The sequence below is a fragment of the Molossus molossus genome, unplaced genomic scaffold (assembly GCF_014108415.1).
Source record: "Molossus molossus isolate mMolMol1 unplaced genomic scaffold, mMolMol1.p scaffold_m16_p_3, whole genome shotgun sequence".
Lineage (NCBI taxonomy): Eukaryota > Metazoa > Chordata > Mammalia > Chiroptera > Molossidae > Molossus > Molossus molossus.
Window position 1 is genome coordinate 108,727,838 of NW_023425366.1, and position 21,049 is coordinate 108,748,886.

The window sequence follows — 21,049 nt, forward strand, 5'->3', positions numbered from 1 at the left end:
GAATTATTAAAATGCCCTTATTGATGTTTATTGTCCTCCCTTCCAATAGGTACTATTTGAATGTGTGAGCAAGGTCAGGCTAGTTACATCTTTCATGGGCCATTTGCAGTATTTAGTTTTTCCAGGGAGGGTAGTGTTTCTGGGTCTGTTTTTTTGTTGTTGTTTTTTTTTTAATTCCTTTTATAACTGGATTGTGTGAATCTTTTTCATGTGGGTTATCTCCAGCCCATCTTTACTCCTCAGAAGGAGTCTTGCAGTCTTTTTTTTTCCTTTATTGATTTTAGAGAGAGAGGAAGGGAGAGAGGGAGAGGGAGGGAGAGATAGAAACATCGATGAGCAAGAACATTGATTGGCCACCTCCTGTATGCCCCCCCACTGGGGATTTGGCCCACAACCTGGGCATGTGCCCTGACCAGGAAATGAACTGGCGTCGGTGCATGGGTCAACGCCCAACCACTGAGCCACACTGGCCAGGCAAGTCTTTCAGTCTTTATTGGGAGTCCCAAGACTCGCATGTTCAACACAATGATGAAAACTTCAAAGTACCCCTCTCCTGGTCTGCTCATCCTGTCTCTCCAGATTTTATCTCTATAAGTGATCAGAGGTGGGACTTCTCATTTTAGCTGAAATCCTCCATTTTATTTCCGGTGTTTAGATCTCATTACCTTTAGGCATTCCTGTCATTGACAGTAGCCAGGCTCAGCTGAGCGATTTCCTACTTTGTGGGACACTGAACCCTATCCCTTTTTACGAGTTACTCTCCATTTTGGGCATCATCAAAGACCTCTTCCCTTTTGAAATCTTGGCGTGTTAGCAGCTGGGGTTGGCTCTGCCCATTTTCCCTGCCAGCCCTGCAGTTATGGCCTAAATAAGGCATGACACCAGTGGTGCAGGAGCGCCTGGCTGGCTGCACTTTCCATTACGAACATGCCTTTTCCTGATTTAGTTCCCATTGGCTCAGCTCCGGACATCGGTGCTCTGGGCCCTGACACATCCGTGCTGTTGCTGTCACAGAAAGTGGCGCGGGTGGAAAAGAAGGGCTTCTAACCTTGGGGTGAAGCTGTTTGTAATGGAATTGGTCCCTGCAGTCCAAGAAGACCTTAGCCAATGTTGCTGGGATTGGAAAAAGCTTCAAGCTTCTTTTCCCTTTTTTGGGATCTCTGAACCCCCACTGGTCAGCTTCCCTCCACTCTGTAGCCACCAGACCCTGAGATTTCTCATCCCAGTGCCTGTACACCACAGAACAGAAAACGAGCCTTCTGGGACTGTGGCGGGGCTTAGTGCTGTGGAAGGATCCACACTCCATCTTAGCCACTCAGCCTCTCTGAACCTCTTCTTGCATCTGTAAAATGGTGATATTTATACCATCGTGCGGGGCTCTTCTGAAGTGTAAATGAACTAAGTGCCCAGCGTGGTGGCTAGCAAAGACCATGGCGTGTGTGCTACCGGGAGATGTCGTAAGTGTCTGCATGTTAACTCCTGTAAAATGAACAGAGGCATCTGCATGGGGAGGGAGGCACCTCATCAGTCCTACCTGTGATGCGTCGTCTGTGGTGTGGCTCCGTTTGCTGGATTCTGCTCTCATGGACAAGAACTGCCTGGGGACTGTTTCCCATATGACCGTGCAGCTGCCCTGCCCGTGCTGGTGGTTCTTTCTCCTCCAGGTGCTGCCCTCTCCCTGTTCATCTTGTTTTGTCCTTTCCCACCAGGAAGCATCTCGGACAGCTCTGCCAAGCTCTTTGAAGTTCCTGACACGTGGTAACCAAGACCCGAGAGAAATAAGTCGCGGCTGCTGTCGCTGGGAAAGAACCGGCCAGCACATTGGAAGCCATACTGTATTTAATAAGTGCAGTGTGGGAGGGGTTTGAAAACACGTGTGTCTCCTGAAGGAAACTCAGCTTTTATTTTTGTGGCTGTTTTTACCCCTTCCTTTTTAATGTAAAGTGTCTGCTGACAGCACAGCTGTAGGCTGTCGTGAAGGTGTACGTTATTAACCAGTTGTTTGTTGCTAATGTGAAACCTTTCCTCTCATGAATTAGTGTGTGTAAGAATCCACCTGGGGGGCGGTGTCAGCTGTGAAATATGCAGAAAGAGCTAACATTCTTGGGTGCGGTGATCACGAGTTTGGGGTTGAACTCTTTCCTGCTTCCAGAGGTTTCAGCGTCTCCTCACACTCAGATTCCAGGCAGTTGTAGCACGTGGTCACTATCTCCCAGCGGAGAAATCGGTTATGTCTGCTCACCACCTTAGCTGCCTGAAAATATGAAGCTTTCAAGCTTATTTTTCCAGTAGGAGAATCTCCACCAATAAAGGAGCTTACCTTATGCCTTTGCCTTGGGGCATATTTATTTAGAGTTATTTTTCCTAAGATGTGAGTTTCTTGTCCTGGGACAAGTGAAAAAGTCCATTTCTGTTTTTACATGCAGTGCTGTGTTCACCTGTCAGCGTCTTAGCGAGGCTGTCTCCTCTCCTGGTCCAGGTGGCGTCCGGGAGTAAGGCGGCATGTGTGCGTACATGTGCGTGCCCGTGTGTGAAACCGTGGCGGAGCTGCGTGTGCCAGCCCTTTCTCTGTGGAAGCAGATCCCAACAACGGCAGAGTTTTGTAGATCTGCTTCAATAGAGCTGCTTCATAGATCATTGTTAGATATATAACATTTTTTTATCTTGGAAATAAAAATGAAAAATGTATTTCCAAAAAGTGAAAATTAAAGACATTTTCATAGGATTCTGGTTTTCTTTCTTTCTTCTTTCTTTCTTTCCTCTGGGAAGTCACTGGAGCGTCTTTGTTTTCTGACTCCTATACCTGTCTGGGTGAGTCAGATCCTGGTGCTGGAGCTGAGCCTGTGGGAAAGGGCTGTGTGGGAAGGTCTGCATCTTTTCCATGGTGGGAGGAGTCTGAGCCCTCACCACTCTGATGGGAATCTGCAAACGCAGGCGTTCAGGGAATTCAGATTTGTAAGACACTTTCCCCAATGAAGAGCCTCCTAACACTTCCCATTCTGTGTCCCCGCCCTCCTGGGAGTGATAGCCACAAGGTTGTAGACCCACACTTGGGGCCCCTTCTGAGCTGTCTGCTCACAGCTCAATGGGGAACCTGAAGCGAGAGAGAAAACAAACAGTACGGAGACACCGGGGCTTGGCGAGTGCTGCTGGGCTCTGCCGTGCTGTTGAAATTTACAGGGAACACAGGTCCTACCGACACTTCTTTTTAAACTGGTGAACAGGAGGGAAAACCTACCGAAGACCCATCTAAGACTGATCTACGAAGACGTACATGTGAGAAGTACAAATGACCTAATGAGGGCGCCTTGCCCGGAAATGCAGATGGAGTGGTGATCTCACAACCCCAGGTCTTCAGTGGGAGGGAGATGGGCCTCTTGCCCTAAGGAAACGAAATTCATTGTTCTCCGAAGCCCACTGCTTCCTGCTCAAAAACCTTTGCAGACTCAGAGGTTGTACTCCTGTCAATACTGGTCCAGAGAGGGGCTTGGTGAGGGGTGCTTTCTAGAAAGAACCTCCAGAGAGTCTGTTTCAGCTCCAGCTCTGTTTTTTTGGACACATAGTTTACCCTCTCTGAGCCTCAGTTTCCTCAATCATAAAATTAGGATAATAAACCTACCTTACAGGGTGGCTGCGAGAATGAAATGAGATTTATGTAAAATGCCAGGCATACACAGTACACAATAAATTGTAGTAATAGCTGAAGATTACACTTTTGACCTGGAACCCTTATTGTGTCTGCTTCTGTCAACTGGAGCCGATGGAGGTATGGTCACATGGAATTTGGCCTATACTTAGATACCCATTGAAGCTCATGCCCGCCCTGGCTTCTATTTTCCCAACTGCAGCAAATGACTTAAACGGGTGAACTGGGTTGGCCCTTTTCCCCCTCCATACATACTGAATAGGCTTTCTTGTTGTCTCTTTGTTGCTTTGGCTTTTTGATAGTGAGGCCCAGGGCATATTACGATGATGGGGTTGTGGTTTGGGGGTTTCTGGAAGACTGACCAAATCTAGGGCAGGCCTGGGAGTGGGGCCCTCAGTGTCTCCCTGCAAAGAGTTTTGTAGTTCTCTGATTTCAGAGCTGGGGTGGGGACTTAGCACCGCAGCTCTGTCCGTTTTTACAGCTTTGTATTTGTCCTCTTTGCCCCCAACATTTTATTTGTGAAAATTTTCAAACGTACAGAGAAGTTGAAAGAATTGTTCAGTGAACACTTATTTACTCACCACCTAGATTGTACAGTTACCGTTTTGCTGTTTGTGTTATATAACCATTTGGCCATCCTTCTCTCCAGCCATCAATTCATCATTTCTAACTTGCAAACATCAATACACTCCCCCTCTCAAATACTTCAGCATGCTTGTCACTGGTCAGAGTTTAATACTTGTTTATATTTGGGGATCAATGGGGATATAATTTACAATGAAATGCTCAAATCTTAAGTGTACCATTAGCCTTAAAAATTAAAGGGCCCTGGTCAGTTTTGCTCAGTGGTTAGAGCATTCGCCCACAGACCAGAGTCCTGGGTCCGCTAAAGGCCACGTACCTCGGTTGCAGTTTGTCCCCAGCCCCGGTTGGGGTCGTGTGGGTGGCAGCCAGTCGATGTGTCTCTCTCACATCGATGTTTCTCCCCCCCCCCCTTCTCCCTCCCTTCTATCTGAAGATAAATGCAAAAATGTCTCCGGGTGAGGATAAAAAAATAAAAAATAAAGGTTATAGAGCAGCAAATGAATTTATTTGTGAATAATAGAGGAATCGCACTTCAGGACAAGCAAATTATGGCGAACCATGGGCAAGTCTGGAGAAGAAAGAAGAGCCTTCTTTTGTAAAGGAAAGGAATTTGGGAGGGGTTGTTTTGAACCAACTCTCCTGGAAGGAAAGGAGAGGAAGCAGGGGCAGCCCCTCACCGGTGGCAGGCAGGAGCAGCTTGCCGGTCCGGCTGGGGGTGTCTTCCTTCTGCTGAACCACTCAGGTTTCGATGAGTGCGTGTGAGATGCTTGCCCTTCATGACTTTCCGACCCTTTTCTTTAATCCTCACCCAAAGATATGTTTTTATTGATTTTAGAGAGGAAGGGGGAGAGAGAAACATCGATCGGTTGCCTCCCATAAGCACCCCAAGGGGATTGAACCCATAACCTAGGTATGTGCTCTGACCAGGAATCGAACCAACCACCTTTTGGTGTATAGGACGACACTCCAGCCAACCAAGACACCTGGCCAGGGCTCCAGCTCAATTTTGAATGAGGCTTCCTTTATTCATTTTCACTGTCAAGATACAGAACATTACTATCACCCCCAGAATACTCCTGAATGCTTCTTCCAAGTCAGCCCCTACCCCACACCCACTCCCAGAGACAACCACCAGTCTGAATTGTTTAATCACAGATTAGTTTGACTTTTTCTAGGATTTCATGAAAATAGACTCACTCTCTAGTGTGAGGCCTCCTTCACTGAGCATGATGTTTCTGAGATTCTTCCATGTTGCTACATGTATCAGTAATTCCTTTTGATGGCTGAGTGTGCACCTACCACCGTGTGTTTTATTCATTCTCCAGTGGCTGGACACTGGGGCTCTTTCCAGTTAGGGGCTTTTATGAGTCAGGCTGCTGTGAACATCCTAGTACAAGTCTTTTGAGAACTAAAGCTTTCCATTTGGAGGGTAACTAATAAGGAGTGGAATTGCTGGGATATTGGGATAGATAACATGGGATAGATGGGATAGATACATGTTTAGTTTTATAAGAAACTTCCAATTTCTTTTCCCAAAGTGGTTGTATCATTTTATCCCTTCATCCACAATGTATGAGAGTTCCAGTAGCTCCCATCCTTGGCAACATTTGGTGGTGTTCAGCCATCCTGGTGGGTGGATCGTGTATCTCAGCAGTTTTCCTTTGCAGTTCTTTGATGACTAATGATGATGTTCATATTGGCCATTCGGTATAATCCTCTGTGAAGTATCTGTTCAGTTTGCTTGTCTATATTGGGTTGTTTGTGTCTCTGTTAGTAAGTTGTAGGCATTCATTATATATTCTGGACATCAGTCCTTTGTCATAGTTGTTTTGAAAATTTTTAGTTCCACTCTGGCTTGTTTCTTGTCTTTTGTCTTTTTAATTTTTTTCCAGGCTAACTAAGATACAACTGACATAGAACATTGTCAGATGGACAACGTAATGACTTGGATGACTTGATCAACCCATACCCCTATCTCCAAAGGATCACTACCACAGCACCAGCCAACACCACCATCACATCACATATCACCATTTCCTTGTTGTGGTGAGAGAATATTCATGGTCCACTCTCCTAGCAACTTTTTTTTACAATACCCTCTGCTGGGCAGAAGTTTTTAATTTTAATGAAATCTACGTTGTCGATTTTTTTTCTTTCTATGTCCCCCAAGTTGAAAAGATACTGTTTCATATTTCTTCAAGAAGCTCTATAGTTCTAGCATTTAAGTCGAAGTCTAATGTCCATCTTGAATTAATTTTTTTTTTTTTGTTTTATCCTCACCCAAGGACATTTTTGCATTTATCTCCAGATAGAGCTGGAGAGAAGCAGGGAAGAGAAAGAAAGAAACATCGGTGTGAGAGAAACATTGATGTGAGAGAGACGCATCGAGTGGCTGCCACTCACACAACCCCAACCAGGGCCGGGGACAAACTGCAACCGAGGTACATGCCCTTAGCAGGAACTGAACCCGGGACTCTCTGGTCCGCAGGGTGACACTCTAACCGCTGAGCCAAACCGGCCAGGGTGTGTGTGTGTGTGTGTGTGTGTGTGTGTGTGTGTGTGTGTTTGAAATGTGCTGTTGTTATTGCTGAACAGCTGCACAGAGAGGGTCTCGTCATTCCTACATGTGCAGTTCCCACTTGGAGGATTTTGCAGCCCTTATCACCTGGAGAGGAAAATGCTGTGACCCTTGGTTACTGCTGAGGCCAGGTCACTCTCTCCTGACCTGGGAAATTAGTGAGTGTTAAAAATAGTGCAATCTTTTGGTACCCTTTTTTTTTTTTTAATCTCATGACTTAAGTTTCATGACTTCAGTTGAAATCTTTTATTCCCCAAGTGATTCATGGAGTAAAGCTGTGTGTCCGATTTTGTCGAGGAGGGGAAATAGAATCCCTGAAGGCCAGTTCGTGTTTCTCCTGGTTGTCAGCCACCTCTCCCCCAAGTTGTCTGGTCCCTGCTTAAAACAGTTCCGTTTGCCTTAAGCCACTTGCCACTTCTGTCTCGGCTCCTGCTTTTTCTAGTCATGCCAGCCGTGAACCCAAACTTGAGAAAGCTTGTGGTGCAGCTGGGCCTGGTGAAAACGTCGCCAGCTGAGAGGGTCTTTTAACATTGAAATATTTGAGACAAGAAAGGACAACAAAAAAGAATCCTTTGATTGGGGGGTGGGCACTTAATATTCCATAAGAGAAGAAATTGAATGCTTATAGCTATTTGTTGTTGTTGATCCTCACCTGAGGATATTTTTCCATTAATATTTTAGATAGAGTGGAAGGGAAGGAGGAAGAAAGAGAGAGAGAAAGACAGAAACATCGATGTGAGAGACACATTGATTGGTTGCAACCCAGGTATGTGCGTGCCCTTGATATGGAATCGAACCTGTGACCTTTGATCTGAGGGCCAATACTCCAACTGCTGAGCCAAACCAGCCAGGGCCTTAAGGCAGTTTTTTAAGAAGGGAACTTTCAGAAAGCTTGAAGCCAAAGAAACTTGACGGATGTACAAAGTGTGGACTTGGGCAGATCCATGCCCGGCTCATGCACCTTGTCCATGGAAATGTCTTGCCATATTTCTGAGACCGGCCAGAGGACTGGGTAGCAGCCTTTGACGCTTGCCTCCCTAGCTCGAAGGCAGGTGGGGAGCAGCACTCCTCCGTCCAGTTGCCCTCACAGGTGCTCTGAGCCCGGACGGGGGAACCTTAGATTGAGAGTGGTTCCAGTTGGTGAAGAGGAATGTAAAACCTGTCCACGTCTCCCCTCTGTGCACTGCCGTCCAGTTGACCCAGAGTCTTCTTTTCAACACCCAGAATCTGGGACTTCAGAGTCCTTCATTTCACTCGGGAAGGACTAATCTGACCCAACAGGTTGTCCTCCATTTGTTGAACAGGGTAAAACTTACATAGCATCTCGGAGCGTTGTGTCTACATGTTACCATGACCAGTCACTGTGGCTCTGAAGCTAGGCTTTTGCGTACTTTTGGAGGCTGGGCCTAAGTGGAGACAGAAATGGAGGGTCCTTTCAGGGTTTTGTTGTGTTTTTGACGCCCTGGGATTCTCCAGTGTCCAGTGGACGTCACCTTCCACGGTGTGCATGGATCAGCAGGCACGCAGCGTGGATGGTGTGATAGGAGTCCCCATCTCTTGCAGCTGCAGCGCCCTCATGATATCCCCTTTGCATTCGCTCATTTCCACCTGGACTCTTGCAAGAGGCTCCATTACTCACGGACTGAGGAAACCACACGTTAGAGGCAGCGTGCGTCTGGACTTGGGGGTGCCCAGGTCTGAGCTCAGCTGTCAGCCGCTTCAGTTTCCCCAGATGTCAGAGGAGACCACAGCCACCCTCCTCACAGGGTCCTGGTTGCTGCTGAGAGGTGGCAGGACGTGCCCACGGGAGAGGGCGCTCAGAGGTCTGTCCCCAGCTCACTGCCGTCTCCCCAGGCCACTCACCCTAGGAGAAAGTAAGTCTCCTCCTTGTAAACACGAGCCCCGCTCGCCAGAACTTTCCTCTGCATGTAACTCACCCTCCAGTGTTTAATCTTTGCTTTTGGAAGGTAGATGTTCTCCACTCCGTGGTGTGTTTCCTGTCACAGTGACAGGAAAGCTGTGCTGCAGCAGACGCCACTCGAAGCATGTCACGGTTTTCTTGTTCCCACTTGAAGAGAAGTCTGAGGTGGGCTCAGCCTCTTGCCCTGCAGGTCACGGTCAGTGGCAGAGCTGGAACTCAAACCCCAGGATATCTGACTGCAGTGGCGCCGCCACACGTCCATCTGAGGGGAGACAAGGAAATAGCAGCAGGAGACGTGCTGGGGGACTCGGGGTGCAGGAACCCCTGTTTCCCCGAATCTCATTGGCACATGCCCAGTGGATTCTCCCTCTTTGCACTCCCGCCCACCCACAGCTCTAGGAATGGAGAGTTCTACACAGACCTGCAGCCTCCTCACCACCACAGGCAACCGGGTGGGAAGGCTGTGTCCATATCTTAGACCATCTCTTAAGGGACAGCTTCCCAGAAGAGGGGCTCAGCACCAGGGAGCACAAACATTTTAAAGGCTCTCAGCCTATATTGCCAGATTGCTTTCCAATTTACCCTCCTACCAAAGGGCTACAGACCCTGAACCACAGTGTCCAAAACACCCGCCTCGTGAACCAACTAGTCACTTCACGTCCAGAGGAGGCCACAGAGGCCCAGAGCAGTGAGGAGACGCACCCAGGCCTTTGAAGCTCCTGTTCCCAGCAGCAGCATCACCTGGGAACTGGTTAGAAATGTACATTCTTGGGCCTCACCCAAGTCCTACTGAGTCAGACACTCCAGGGGTGGGGCCAGCAGTCTGGAAACAAGCCCTGCAGGTGTCCTGGTGCCAGGTCAGGCCTGGGAGCCACTGGTCTTGGGAAAGCTGCCTGGACTGCCAGAGAAACACACGCACTTGTCATAAACCAAGGCCGGGGCCGCTGGGAGCAAATCCAAGGGCAGGGTCACGTCCATCCCCCATCCACGTTGGGAGTCGGCACCTCTGAGCTTGCTCGTGGCTGTAGTTCGGATAATTGGAACCATGCAGAAAATGTCACTCTTGTAAGGTCAAGGATCAAGCTCTCCCAGACGCTTGTCATTCAGGGTTTATTATGTGCCGGGCGCATTACTATTATCCCTTCGGTTCCCGCGGGAGGGAAAGGAAAGCTTAGGGCAGTTTAGAAACTTCCTCAGCTCACACAGCTAGTGAGTGGCAGGCCTGAAATCTGAGCTCTTGCTGGCCACACTGCCTGAGAGGAGGAGCTGAGATACATAATGTGGGAGTGTTTCAAATAATGGGGCTTGTTATTCTGGAATCTTCTGAAGCCGTCTTCAGCGCCTCAAGAAAGTGGTTTCTCCTGCTCTCCTCACCTCGGACTCTGACGAGTCGAAGCCGGGCTTGGGCACAGGTAGCTCTTGCCCAGTGAGGTGATCTCTTATTTCCCCCCACCTATTTCAGTTCAACTTGAGGGGTTGCTTCTGGAGTGTTCTGACTCCAAGCTTCCCTGGCAGGTAAGTATCTCAGTTGCCTGTCACTTACCCGTCACACTTCATACAATGAGTTCTCAAATCCTGTCACATGACAGGTGGGGGCCAAAGGCACTTGGGAGGACGGGAGTTCTGAGGGGTCAAGGACCCTGAGTGTGGGTGCCAGTGGTTTGTCTGTTTTACCATCTAGTTCAGGGCTGAGCCTAAGTTTAGGGTGCACACTGGCTACCCTGGGCTTCGAAGCTCAGCTTCTGGGAGCGGCGGTAGGGTGCGCCAGAGGCCGGAGCCAGGCCAGGCTCAGCGCCGCCCCACAGGAATCCCCCTGGAGAGTCTCTGAGGTGCCTGTAGTCGCAGCAAAACAGAAGGGGCCTCAAATATTCCCTTTTGAGGCTGGGGAAGGCAAGCCAAATGAAATGTGAAGAGGTGTCTGAAAGCCCGGAGGAAACCAGTAGGCCCTTCCAGAAGTTCTATTTGTGGTAAGGAACCTTGGCATGGGTCAGCCAGCTCCACTGCAAAAATAGACCGATGTGCCGAGAAACGGCTCAATTCTGGAAGCAAATGTCCCTCCACAGAGGGCTGGAGCTGAGACTAGAAGGCTCTGCCCCTCGCTTCTGCTTCCCTCTGGACCCCGGCACCAAAAAGAGAGAAGAGAAAAGCTAAACGTTCTGAAATGGACTCTTGCGTATAGCCATGACTTGACTGTCATAAATGGAGCCAGTGGAAACGGCAAAAGGAAGGCTTCAGATACATGCCTGGAAACCAAATGAACCTACAGCCCATCCTGTGTCTGCCAGGACCAGCTGCCCTTCCTTCACTGTGTTCATGTTCTCCTTTGCCTCCAAATGGGCGAGTGACTGAGAAAATGGGGCGCAACATGCAGCAGGGAGGAGTGTGACTAGACATTGATCGAAGACAGGACCCCGAAGAAACGTGATCTGGAGACCATCCTTTAAATCAACTGTCGGAAAACCTAATGGGGAGGGGGTTAAAATGTGCCTGTGAAAAGAAAACAAGACAAGGTAGACTCCTGGGGGCCACCCTGACCCTGGAAGTCCTCCCCTGGCATCGGTGTGCTTCGGGTGCTCACTGGGCACGAACCCCCGTCTCAAGAGGGCTGCCCAGACCCTGCAGCAGCAACACAACAGCAACAAGTAGCTGTACATGTGGACCTGCTTCCGACATCAGACGGAGCCATGCCTCAAAGTTCTCTGGGTGGTCGGGTATCCCCACCACGTTTTCCTGCCCTGGCTCCTGGTCACGCTAAGGTTGCTGTGACCAGACACAAATGTGCAGGGTCACTGATAAAGAGTTGTACTCCTTGGAAGGGGGTGCTTTATTTTATGGCCTAAGCAGTTTCGGGGGGGTGGGGACATAAATGAGTTTATACCCAGTGTCCCCTTGGCTAGAACGGGGGTATGGTAAGCAAATTAGATACACTTTCCCCTTCTGGCCCCAGAAGATGGGCGGGGTCTGCGCCTCTCTCCCTTTCTCTCTTGGAGGCCAAGAGCTGTCAACGTCCAGCCATGGCTTTGCACTCAGTTACTACTCAGCCACTGGAGTTGAAAGGTCAGATGTCATCTGGAATTGGCAGCCCCACTTACCAGCAGCTCCACTGTCTTAGAGGGCCCCGAGGGCGGCTGTCCGAGGGCTTCAGCGGAGACTACAGAGGGAATTCCCTCTCCACCAATAGAAAGCTCACCCTGGGGTCCAGGGAGAACGGCAGATTCTGTCCCAGGAACTAACAGATGGTGGGAAGGATCCCTGTGCAAACAAAAGCAGGTAGGAAGATGAGGAGAGTTGGTCAGGCAGACAGAAAGCAAGGCAGAGGGTGGTGAGACAGGAGCCCCGTGCCAGATTCAGGAGTGGCATCCTTCAACGAGCTGGATTCGGAAGGGCACTTGGCTTTGCAAACGTGCAGAAAAACCTTCATCCACCTATTTGCAATGTTGGACTGCAGTGGAAACAGGTTACTTTTTGTCTGGAAGCACCTATTTCTTTAAGCCCAACTTCTCCAGTCATATAATTCTGGTAGAGCCTGCCATTCAGAGCACCCCACCCTTCTAGCCGCAGGAGGTGGGCACATGATCCAGGCCCAGCCAATCAAAGTGCCCCTCTCCCTGGGCTGGGCCAATCACTTCCTGGGCAAGTGGAGCTGATTCTGCTGGAAGAGCCTGACCTGGGGTTGCTGGCAGCCTGTTTCCAGTGCACACTGAGAACTGCTTGCTGCAGGACAGGACAACCCAGTCTGAGAGAGTTGTGCATTTGGGGCCTGGATTCATTTGTGCCCAATGCTCAACCCACCCCTTCCTTTCCAGTTGTGAAAATCAATAAACCATCTCTGTCCTTAGGCCAATCTTAGTTTGAGTTACGTTTCTGTCACTTGCTACCACAGAAGCCCTGACTATTACAGGAAATATTTGCATATAGGCAGGGCCCCGCAGTTTGTGAAGGGACTTACTAGTACAGAGTATTTGTAAACAAATACAAACAATAAAACAGAAATGTTTGATGTTTTGCCCAACTTGAGAAAGTCAAGTCTTTTTCGGACCTTTGAGAAGCACTCATTGACCTGTGGCTAATAGATAGGCTGATTACAGATCCTTCAGGAAGGTAGGTTCATTAAGGGGTTTAATGTTCCATCTGCAGATACTGCTGTAGGTCAGAGGAGTAAATGAAAGAAGAAAGTTCTTACACACAAAAAGCCTACACAGACAGGGAGCTGATGAGCATCCCTCCACCACCAGCTGAAGGCTGGTTTCTCTGGCAGGTCCTGGGGCTGGAAATGGGATTCTCTGGGTAGGGTGTGACCCAACTCAGCCAGAGCCTTCCATCCAGCTCCAGTGGGGGTCCGATCAGGCTCTTCTCCAGAGGGAGGTGGCTTTGTGCCTTGGGGCATTTTTGTGTCCCTGCTCCGGGAAGGCCTTACTAAACACTTCCAGTAGCCTGAGACAGCCTGCCTTCAAACACGCACCATCTGTTATCCAGACGTTTGCTCTTTTAGTCCATCCTTCCCTATCACTTATTCTGAAATTGGGAACGTTTCCCAAACCGGCAATTGCCCAGTCCACAGTGTTCCTTGCTGAGTGTCCCCAGGAAAGACGGGGAACATGATGCATAAAACAGAAACCTCTGCTCCCTGGCCTAGGAAAGGGCCTGTTTTGCCAGGCTGCTATCGCATACCACTCCCGTCTCCTGTTTGACGTCACGTGGGGAAGATGGTCTGGAAGACGAGCCAGGAACTTCAGATGGTTCTCACCAACAGATCTTTCTCTAGGAGCCTTGGAAGAAGGATATGCTTTGTAATGAAACAAATTGCAAGTCAAAGCTCAGGCTCAACCACTTACTTGCTTCTGACTATGCCTATGAACCTTGGTTTTCTGCTCTGCACAGTGGGGATGATAATACTGCCATGTGTAAGACTGGGTTCAGCTGTGAGCAACAGCGCTCTGACTGTGGTGGCTTAAAGCACTTACAGAAAAGATGCCCAAGGCAGGCACTTAAGGCTGGTCGCCTGGGTCAGTGAAGCTGACACTTGCTCAAAGACCCCCAGCCTCAAGGCAGAGGTGGGAGCTGGACCCCCTGGAGAGGTACCCTAGCTCTCTGCTCCACCTTCCTTCCCCAGTGCTTGCTGAGGCACAACCCAGGATTGGGAGCATCTGTAAAGTGCCTTATTTTAAAAATTCCACTAGTTCAACCCAGTTTTCTCTCCCCAAGAGGAGCTGAGGTCAGGTTTATGGGACAGGAGGTGCTTTTTGAATAAATGAGCATCATATTTCTGTTAGGCTATTGGGACCTTTCCTCTTGTCTGTTTAAAGAGACTGATGGTTTTCAGTCTCCCAGAAGCCTGTCCCTCCTGGGTGTAACTGGGAGAAAATCTAGAGTGTCCCCCTGGGCCCTGTGGTAGTGTGTGCACCTCACTGAGGCGAGAATTGGGCCCCTCCTGTGTTACCCTCCTTCCCCCAGGACATAGAGCTCTTGTCACCCTGGAAGAACGTGGACTCCTGAATCATTTCACATACAATGAAATCCCAATTTTTCAGAATGGGCTGAAACCAAGGCATGTCAGTGAAAACATGTTCAGGGGAGGAAAAAATTGGTGGTAAGTCCGAAGATTTATTTTTCCCCCTTTAATCTCCTTCAGTAATGGTGGAAGATAAAAGGTGCCAGTATTCTAGCTCCTGATTTTTATTAGGATATATGAGAACTTAATAAAATATTCACAGAGGGCTCCATTGCATTATTAAAAATCTTCTTTACCAGTTTTTTAAAATTTCATAAAACAGCAATTTATTTAAAATCAGTGTGTTGAAGGGAGAATGGGTGCCTCTGCGGGGTACTGTTCTTATTTAATGCCGTGTTAGTATGCTTTTATAAATAAAAAAAAAAATTCACCTTAGTAAGTTTTTAGCCTGAACTTGAAGAAACTTCTCAGGGTCCTGCTTGTAAAATGCAGAGGAACCCGACAGTGTGAAAGCCGTACTAGCAGAGCCCGGTGGCCGATGTCCCTGGGAGCACCGAACTTGAAAAGTTCAGCATGGACTAGAGGGATAAAGCACGGAGAGGCTGAGCACTCTGTGTTTAGAAAGTTGTCACAACAAAATGATGCAGAGAATTTGAACACCCTCTCTTTCTGGAAGGGAGAGCAGACTGAGCAGAAAGCACTCTGTGTGTGTGTGTGTGTGTGTGTGTGTGTGAGAGAGAGAGAGAGAGAGAGAGAGAGAGAGAGAGAGCGCACGTGCACTTTGGGTGGGAGAAGAGTGTTAAGAAAGGAATTAATGCTTTTTTTTTCTGGGAAGGAGGAGGAGCATTTTATTAGGCAGTCAGGAGCCAGGGGTGTGTCCTGCTTGAGTCTTCACGGTGAGCACTGGATAGCCATTTAGCTTAGCGGCAGTTACAGACTGGTCCTTGGTGACTGTTTTTCTTGACACCACCCTCTGCCATTATATTCTCAATTAAGAATTGGATCTGCTGGAAAGACACAGTGTGTTGGCTGTTTGCTAACAGCTGTTCCCCTTTTAGATAATGTCATCCACAGGAAACATTACTAGGGGTTTTTTGTGACCCTGGCACCAGTATTTAGCTGGTGGCAACTCCCTGGCACTCACCTTTACTGACCTCAGAACTGAAGTTGCCTGCACAGAGGTCATCGGTCCGAGGGTGTCAGTGTGAGGACCCAGTATACACCAGGATTCATTTAGGATGGTTTCCCCCTCTCAGCCCTTTCCCCTTTCCCCGTTGCTCTGTGCATGCCCATGATCGTGTGTGTGCAGTGAACCATGAATCTTCTCCTCTCTGCTTTCAGAGTATGAGAGTCCATCTCGCCTAGAAGGTAGCCAGGGTCTGGGTGGATAGCTATTTCCAACGGGACAGGGGAATCCAGGGAGGGGAGAGCCTGGTGGACTCACCCTTGTTCTTTGGGGGAAGAGGGAGGCCACAGGATTCACTGTGCGAAGCTGCAGGATAATCCTGGACCCTGAAGAGGTTCTAAGGCCGTGGTTCTCTCCTTCCTACTGCCACAACCCTTTAGTACAGTTCCTCTTGTTGTGGTGACCCCCAACCATAACATTATTTTCATTGCTGCTTCATAACTGTAATTTTGCTACTGTTGTGTCTTAGGCGACCCCTGTGAAAGGGTCGTTCGACCCCCAAAGGGGTCGCGACCCACAGGTTGAGAACCGCTGCTCTAAGGAAAGGCACAGCTTGGGGATGGCAGGAGCAAATGGGTGGCCCGTGGACGTGGTTACGAAGAGCAGTGGCCTGCAGAACGTGAGTAATGACACACATAGACTGCTTGGTCATCGAGTCAGTGCCCAAGGAGGGAGGTTGGTGCTGGAATGTTCCTGAAACTCACCAATGCATCTTTACATTTTTATCCTTAAACATTTGACAGAAAACGCCCGGAGTTTCTTTTCTGTCATATGCTCAGCATTCTATGAGATCTGTCTTTGTCCTAGGAGGACATGCTGGCGTTTTACTTCCCACCTGAAGCTTGGAAAGGACTAGATAGAAGCATAGTGATAATAAGGGCAGGCACTTAGGCAGTGCTGGGAGCCAGAGATGGTTCCAGGAGACTTGGTGTGTGTAACAGCTGACCCCTGGCGAGAGCAGGCAGCTGGGAGGGTCCACGGGTTGGGCCAGGAGTAGCCTTCCTGGTGGGACCCTCCAGCACTAGTTAGACGAATGAGTTTCACTCCGCAAACGTGGGTTTTTAAAATGTCACAATCTTTACAAAAATGTATTTAAATTTTTCAAGTTTTATTAAAATATAATTGACGTATCACATTGTGTAATCTTAAAGTGTACAATATGTTGATTTGATACACTTAGCTATTGCAAAATGATTATCACCCTAACATTAGTTGGCACCTGCCCCGTGTCACAGAATTCCCACTTCTTGTTCATGGTGAGAACACTTAAGATCTACTCTCTTAGCAATTTTCAAGTACTGTACAGGACTCCCCCATTATCCGCGGTTTCACGTTCCTCCGTTTCAGTTCCCACAGTCAACTGCCATCCAGAATTACTATTACATGGAAAATTCCAGAAATAACAATTCACAAGCTTTGAATTGCACACTGTTCTGAGTAGCATGATGAAATCTCTCCTGTCCTGCTCCATGCCTCCTGGGGTGTGAATCATCGCTTTGTCCAGAGAGAGTGTCCATGCCGGAGACGCTCCCCGCCCGTTAGTCATTTAGTAGCCGTCTTGGTTATCAGATCGACTGTCAGCATCACAGTGCTTGTGTTCAGGGAGCCCTTATTTTACTTAAAAATGGCCCCAAAGTTCAAGAATAGTGAAACTGGTAATTTAGATATGCCAAAGAGAAGCCGCAAAGTGCTTTCTTTAAGTGAAAAGGTGTGTCTGTGTAGGAAAACCAGTATAGATAGGGCTGGGCTCTTTTGGTGGTTTCAGAAATCCATTGGGGGTCTTGGAATGTATCCCCCTGGATAAGGGGGGCGGGATTACTGTGTATAATACAGTATTATTATTATTATTTTTTATCCTCACCCGAGGACATTTTTTCATTTTTTATTCAGAGTGGGAGGGAGAGAGAGAGAGAAACATCGACGTGAAAAGGACATATCAAGTGGTTGCCACCCGCACGACCCAACCAAGGCCGGGGACAAACTGCAATCAAGTCCAGGTTTCTCTGGACTGCAGGCCAACACTCTAACCACTAAGCCAAACCAGCCAGGGCATATTATACAGTATTATTAACAACAATCACCGTGTTGTATATTAAAACCCACTGCCCAGCCCCTGGTAACCACCCATCTACTCTCTGTTTCTATGAGTTCAGCTTTTTATTTTTATTTATTTTTTTCTTTATTGATTTTAGAGAGAGGAAAAGGGAGCAGGAGAGAGAGGGATAGAAACATCAATGGGAGAGGACATTGATTGGCTGCCTCCTGCATGCCCCCCACTGGGGATCAGACCCACAACCCAGGCATATGCCCTGACTGGGAATTGAACCAGCGACCTGTTGGTGCATGGGTAGACGTTCAATCACTGAGCCACAACAGCCAGGCTGAGTTCAGCTTATTAAAATTCCACACATAGCCCTGGCTGGTTTGGTGCAGCGGTTACAGCATTGGCCTGTGGACCAGAGAGGCCAGGGTTCAGTTCCCGCTAAGGGCACATACCTCATTTGCAGTTTGTCCCTGGCCCCAGATGGGGTCGTGTGGGTGGCAACCACTTGATGTGTCTCCCTCACATCGATGTTTTTCTCTCTCTCTTCCTCCCCCTCTCCCTCCTGCTCTATCTGAAGATAAATGCAAAAAAATTTACATATAAGTGGTATGCAGTTTGTCTTTCTCCATCTGACTGGTCTCACTTAGCATAATGCCTTCAGTTTTATCCACTGTTGCAAATGATAGGATTTCTCTCTTTCTCATGGCTGAATAATATTCTATTATGTATATAATACACCCACACATATGCCAATTTTTTATCCATTTATCTATCAGTGAGCACTTAGGTTGTTTCCATATCTTGGCCATTCTTGGCCATTGTAAATAATGCTGCAATGAACATGGCAGTGAAGATATCTTTTTTTTTTTTATCCTCACCTGAGGACATTTTTCCATTTTTTGTTCAGATAGAGTGGGGAGAGAGAGAGAAACATCGATGTGAAAGGGACCCATTGAGTGATTGCCACCTGCATGACCCAACCAGGGCCGGGGACAAACTGCAACCGAGGTACGTGCCCTTAGCGGGAACCGAACCCGGGTCTCTCTGGACCGCAGGCCGACGCTCTACCACTGAGCCAAACTGGCCAGGGCGTGAAGATATCTCTTCAAGATCTTGGTTTCTTCCCAAATCTTGTGAACCGAGAGTGGGGGAGGGGCAAGTGTTCAAAGGAAAATGCAGGCCCTGTTGCCAGGACGAGGAGGAAAGGGGGCGGGTCACACTATGGCATCACGTGCCACTGCGCCATCCCTCACCATCAGCTCCTGCCCTGGCCACCAGTCACCTTGACCAACTGCTGCTCGTCCTCCTGTCCAGGTTCACTCACCTTCAGCCCAGCACAGGCCGAGGCGGTGGACAGGTGGATAGTGGGTGAGGGTGTTTCAGCACTTGGAGCCCTGCCCCGCCCCAACTTCCAGGCATAGTGCAGGTGGATCCCCTTCCATGGGAGAGTCTACTGAGTTGAATAGCATCTCTCCCAAATTCATATCCACCAGGAACTCGTGACTGTGACCTTATTTGGAAATAGAGTCTTTTGAAGATGTAATTAAGTTAAGATGAGGTCATGCTGGATTGGGGTGGAAAATGCAGCCCCTCTCCATCCAATGACGTGTCTGTAAGTCACAGGGCTGGGGAACCTTTTTTCTGCCAGGGGCCAGTTGGATATTTATAACATCATTCTTGGGCCGTACAAAACTATCAACTTAAAAATCAGCCTGCTCTATTTGTCCAGGCTAATTTGGTGAGGCGGGTGATGTTAGCTGGTACTGATTTCGAGGGCCTTATGTAGTCTGTGAGCCGGACATTCCCCTCCCGAGGGAGCAGGGAAATGTGGACATGGATACACACAGGGAGGAACGACGTGATGACTGAGGCAGAGACCGGAGTGATGCAGCCACAAGCCAAGGAACCCAAGGATTGTTTGCAAACCCCAGGAGCTGGAAGAGGCCAGCAAGGACTCTTCCCTAGAGTCCCAGAGGGGATGCGGCCCTGCTGACATCTGGATTTGGGACTGCCAGCCTCCAGCACTGTGAGAGAGTCGAGTCCTGTTGTTCTAAGCCACCCCATCTGTGATGCTTTTGTCACAGCACCCTTGGGACTCGAACACAAAGCCCACAGTTCTGGTTCCATCCCCAAGGACTTCGCATGGGACACTGGTCCCCTTCCAGGAGGAGAAGAAATTCTCAGCTGATGAAAAGATTTTAGCAGAAAAGGCCACATTATGTTCACAGCTGGGGCCACTTCAAAGGGTAGGCGCCTCTCATGTCCTCCTCCCCCCACTGAGCTCTCCCCAGGGCTCTGCTGAGACAGTGGCTTTGGGCAGCTAGGGCTGGGGTGACAACTGGTCCCTGTGCACTGGGACTGCCCTGTTTTAACACAGAAAGCCTTGCATCCCAAGAACCCCTTGGTTCCGAGCAAGCCAGGAGGGCCGGCTCCCCTCCCTAAGGCTGGGGTTGGTTTTATTTCCTTGGGAGCAGGGGACAGGCTCAAACACTGTGTTCTACCCTATAGGACCAGAGGCATTTTTAAAAGCCTTTATTATGTGCTGATTTGTGCCTGGTGCTTGGTGAACTGTCCAGACCTCGTCACACACCTGTGGTTGTCCCCATTTTAAGAGCTAGGCCCCTGGAGAGGGGAAGCCCCAGGGATGTGGATGGCAGGTCCTGTGCCAGCTGCATCAGTGGGGGGGGGGGGGGCGCTTCCTCATTCTGTGCCCTCCCCGCCACGCTGACTCACTGGGGAAAACGCTGACTCCTGGACCTTCTCTGCACCCACCCGAGCACATCTCCTGCGGATAGAAGCAGCACCTCCTTTTAACATCTCCTATGCCTGGCCTCTGCCTGTGATTTCACCTAAGGCTCTCAAGAGGGATTGTAGCAGCAAGAACTCAGGAAGCTCATTGCTTGAATTTGAATTCCAAATTGGCCTCTTGCTGGCTCTGTGACCTTGGGCAAGTCATTGCTTTGTGCCTCAGTTCCCTTGTCTGAAAGATGGGGTAATGACAGCATCCTCCTCAAAGGGCTGCGTGGGTTATTGCACAGGTGTTGGTATTATGATGTTAGGAGTTGAGAGGAGTCCGATTGATGGAGCTGGGTGCCAATGGCAGTGACTACGGGCACTTGATGCTGAACTTGGCCCCCAACCCCATCTGTAGGAGGGGATAAGACAGCACTTTCCTCATAGATGAGAGGGGACTGCTGTTGTCGGCCAGCCCAGCCAGCTCCAGGGCCAGTGCTCAGCAAATGCAACACAGACGCTCAGGCCAAGACTGTGATTCATTAAAATGTGGGCCAGGTGCCCACAGTCGTTTTTCTGCTGGTCCTTCAGTGGCCCCACTGCACATGTTCTGAAGTGTCCTCAAGCTTGTGAGAGGACCAGCGCCGGGTGGAGCCACCAAAGGTTTTGAGAAAGGCCAGGAGGGAGGAAGGGTCAGGGCACAGGACACATGGGTTCTGGCTCGGCCCTGGCTGACCTCACGCATCCTTGACTTCTCAGGCCTGGTTCCCCACCTATAAAATGGACAGATCTGCTTCCGTGCCTGGGGCTTGGGTTGGAGATGAGCTCACTGGTCATTCTCCAGGGTGACTCTCAAGATAAATCGTTCTCAGTATTTGTTATTTACTGAACCAGGAATGTGTGG

The 21,049-nt window shown here is 49.1% G+C and overlaps 1 protein-coding gene across 6 annotated transcripts in view; it reads left to right on the plus strand.

Moving 5' to 3' along the window:
- PARN (poly(A)-specific ribonuclease) overlaps positions 1 to 1,903 on the plus strand; it is a 203,471-nt gene extending 201,568 nt beyond the window's left edge. The window contains exon 24 of one of the 6 annotated variants that reach the window (XM_036278939.1): positions 1,710 to 1,860. In XM_036278939.1, coding sequence (XP_036134832.1) covers positions 1,710 to 1,762 — 53 coding nt within the window. In that variant the 3' untranslated portion in view covers positions 1,763 to 1,860. Of the gene's footprint in view, positions 1 to 1,709 lie in introns of all 6 variants that reach the window. The other 5 variants (XM_036278938.1, XM_036278934.1, XM_036278936.1 and 2 more) reach the window with 5 other exon arrangements.
- Positions 1,904 to 21,049: the final 19,146 nt, after the last annotated feature.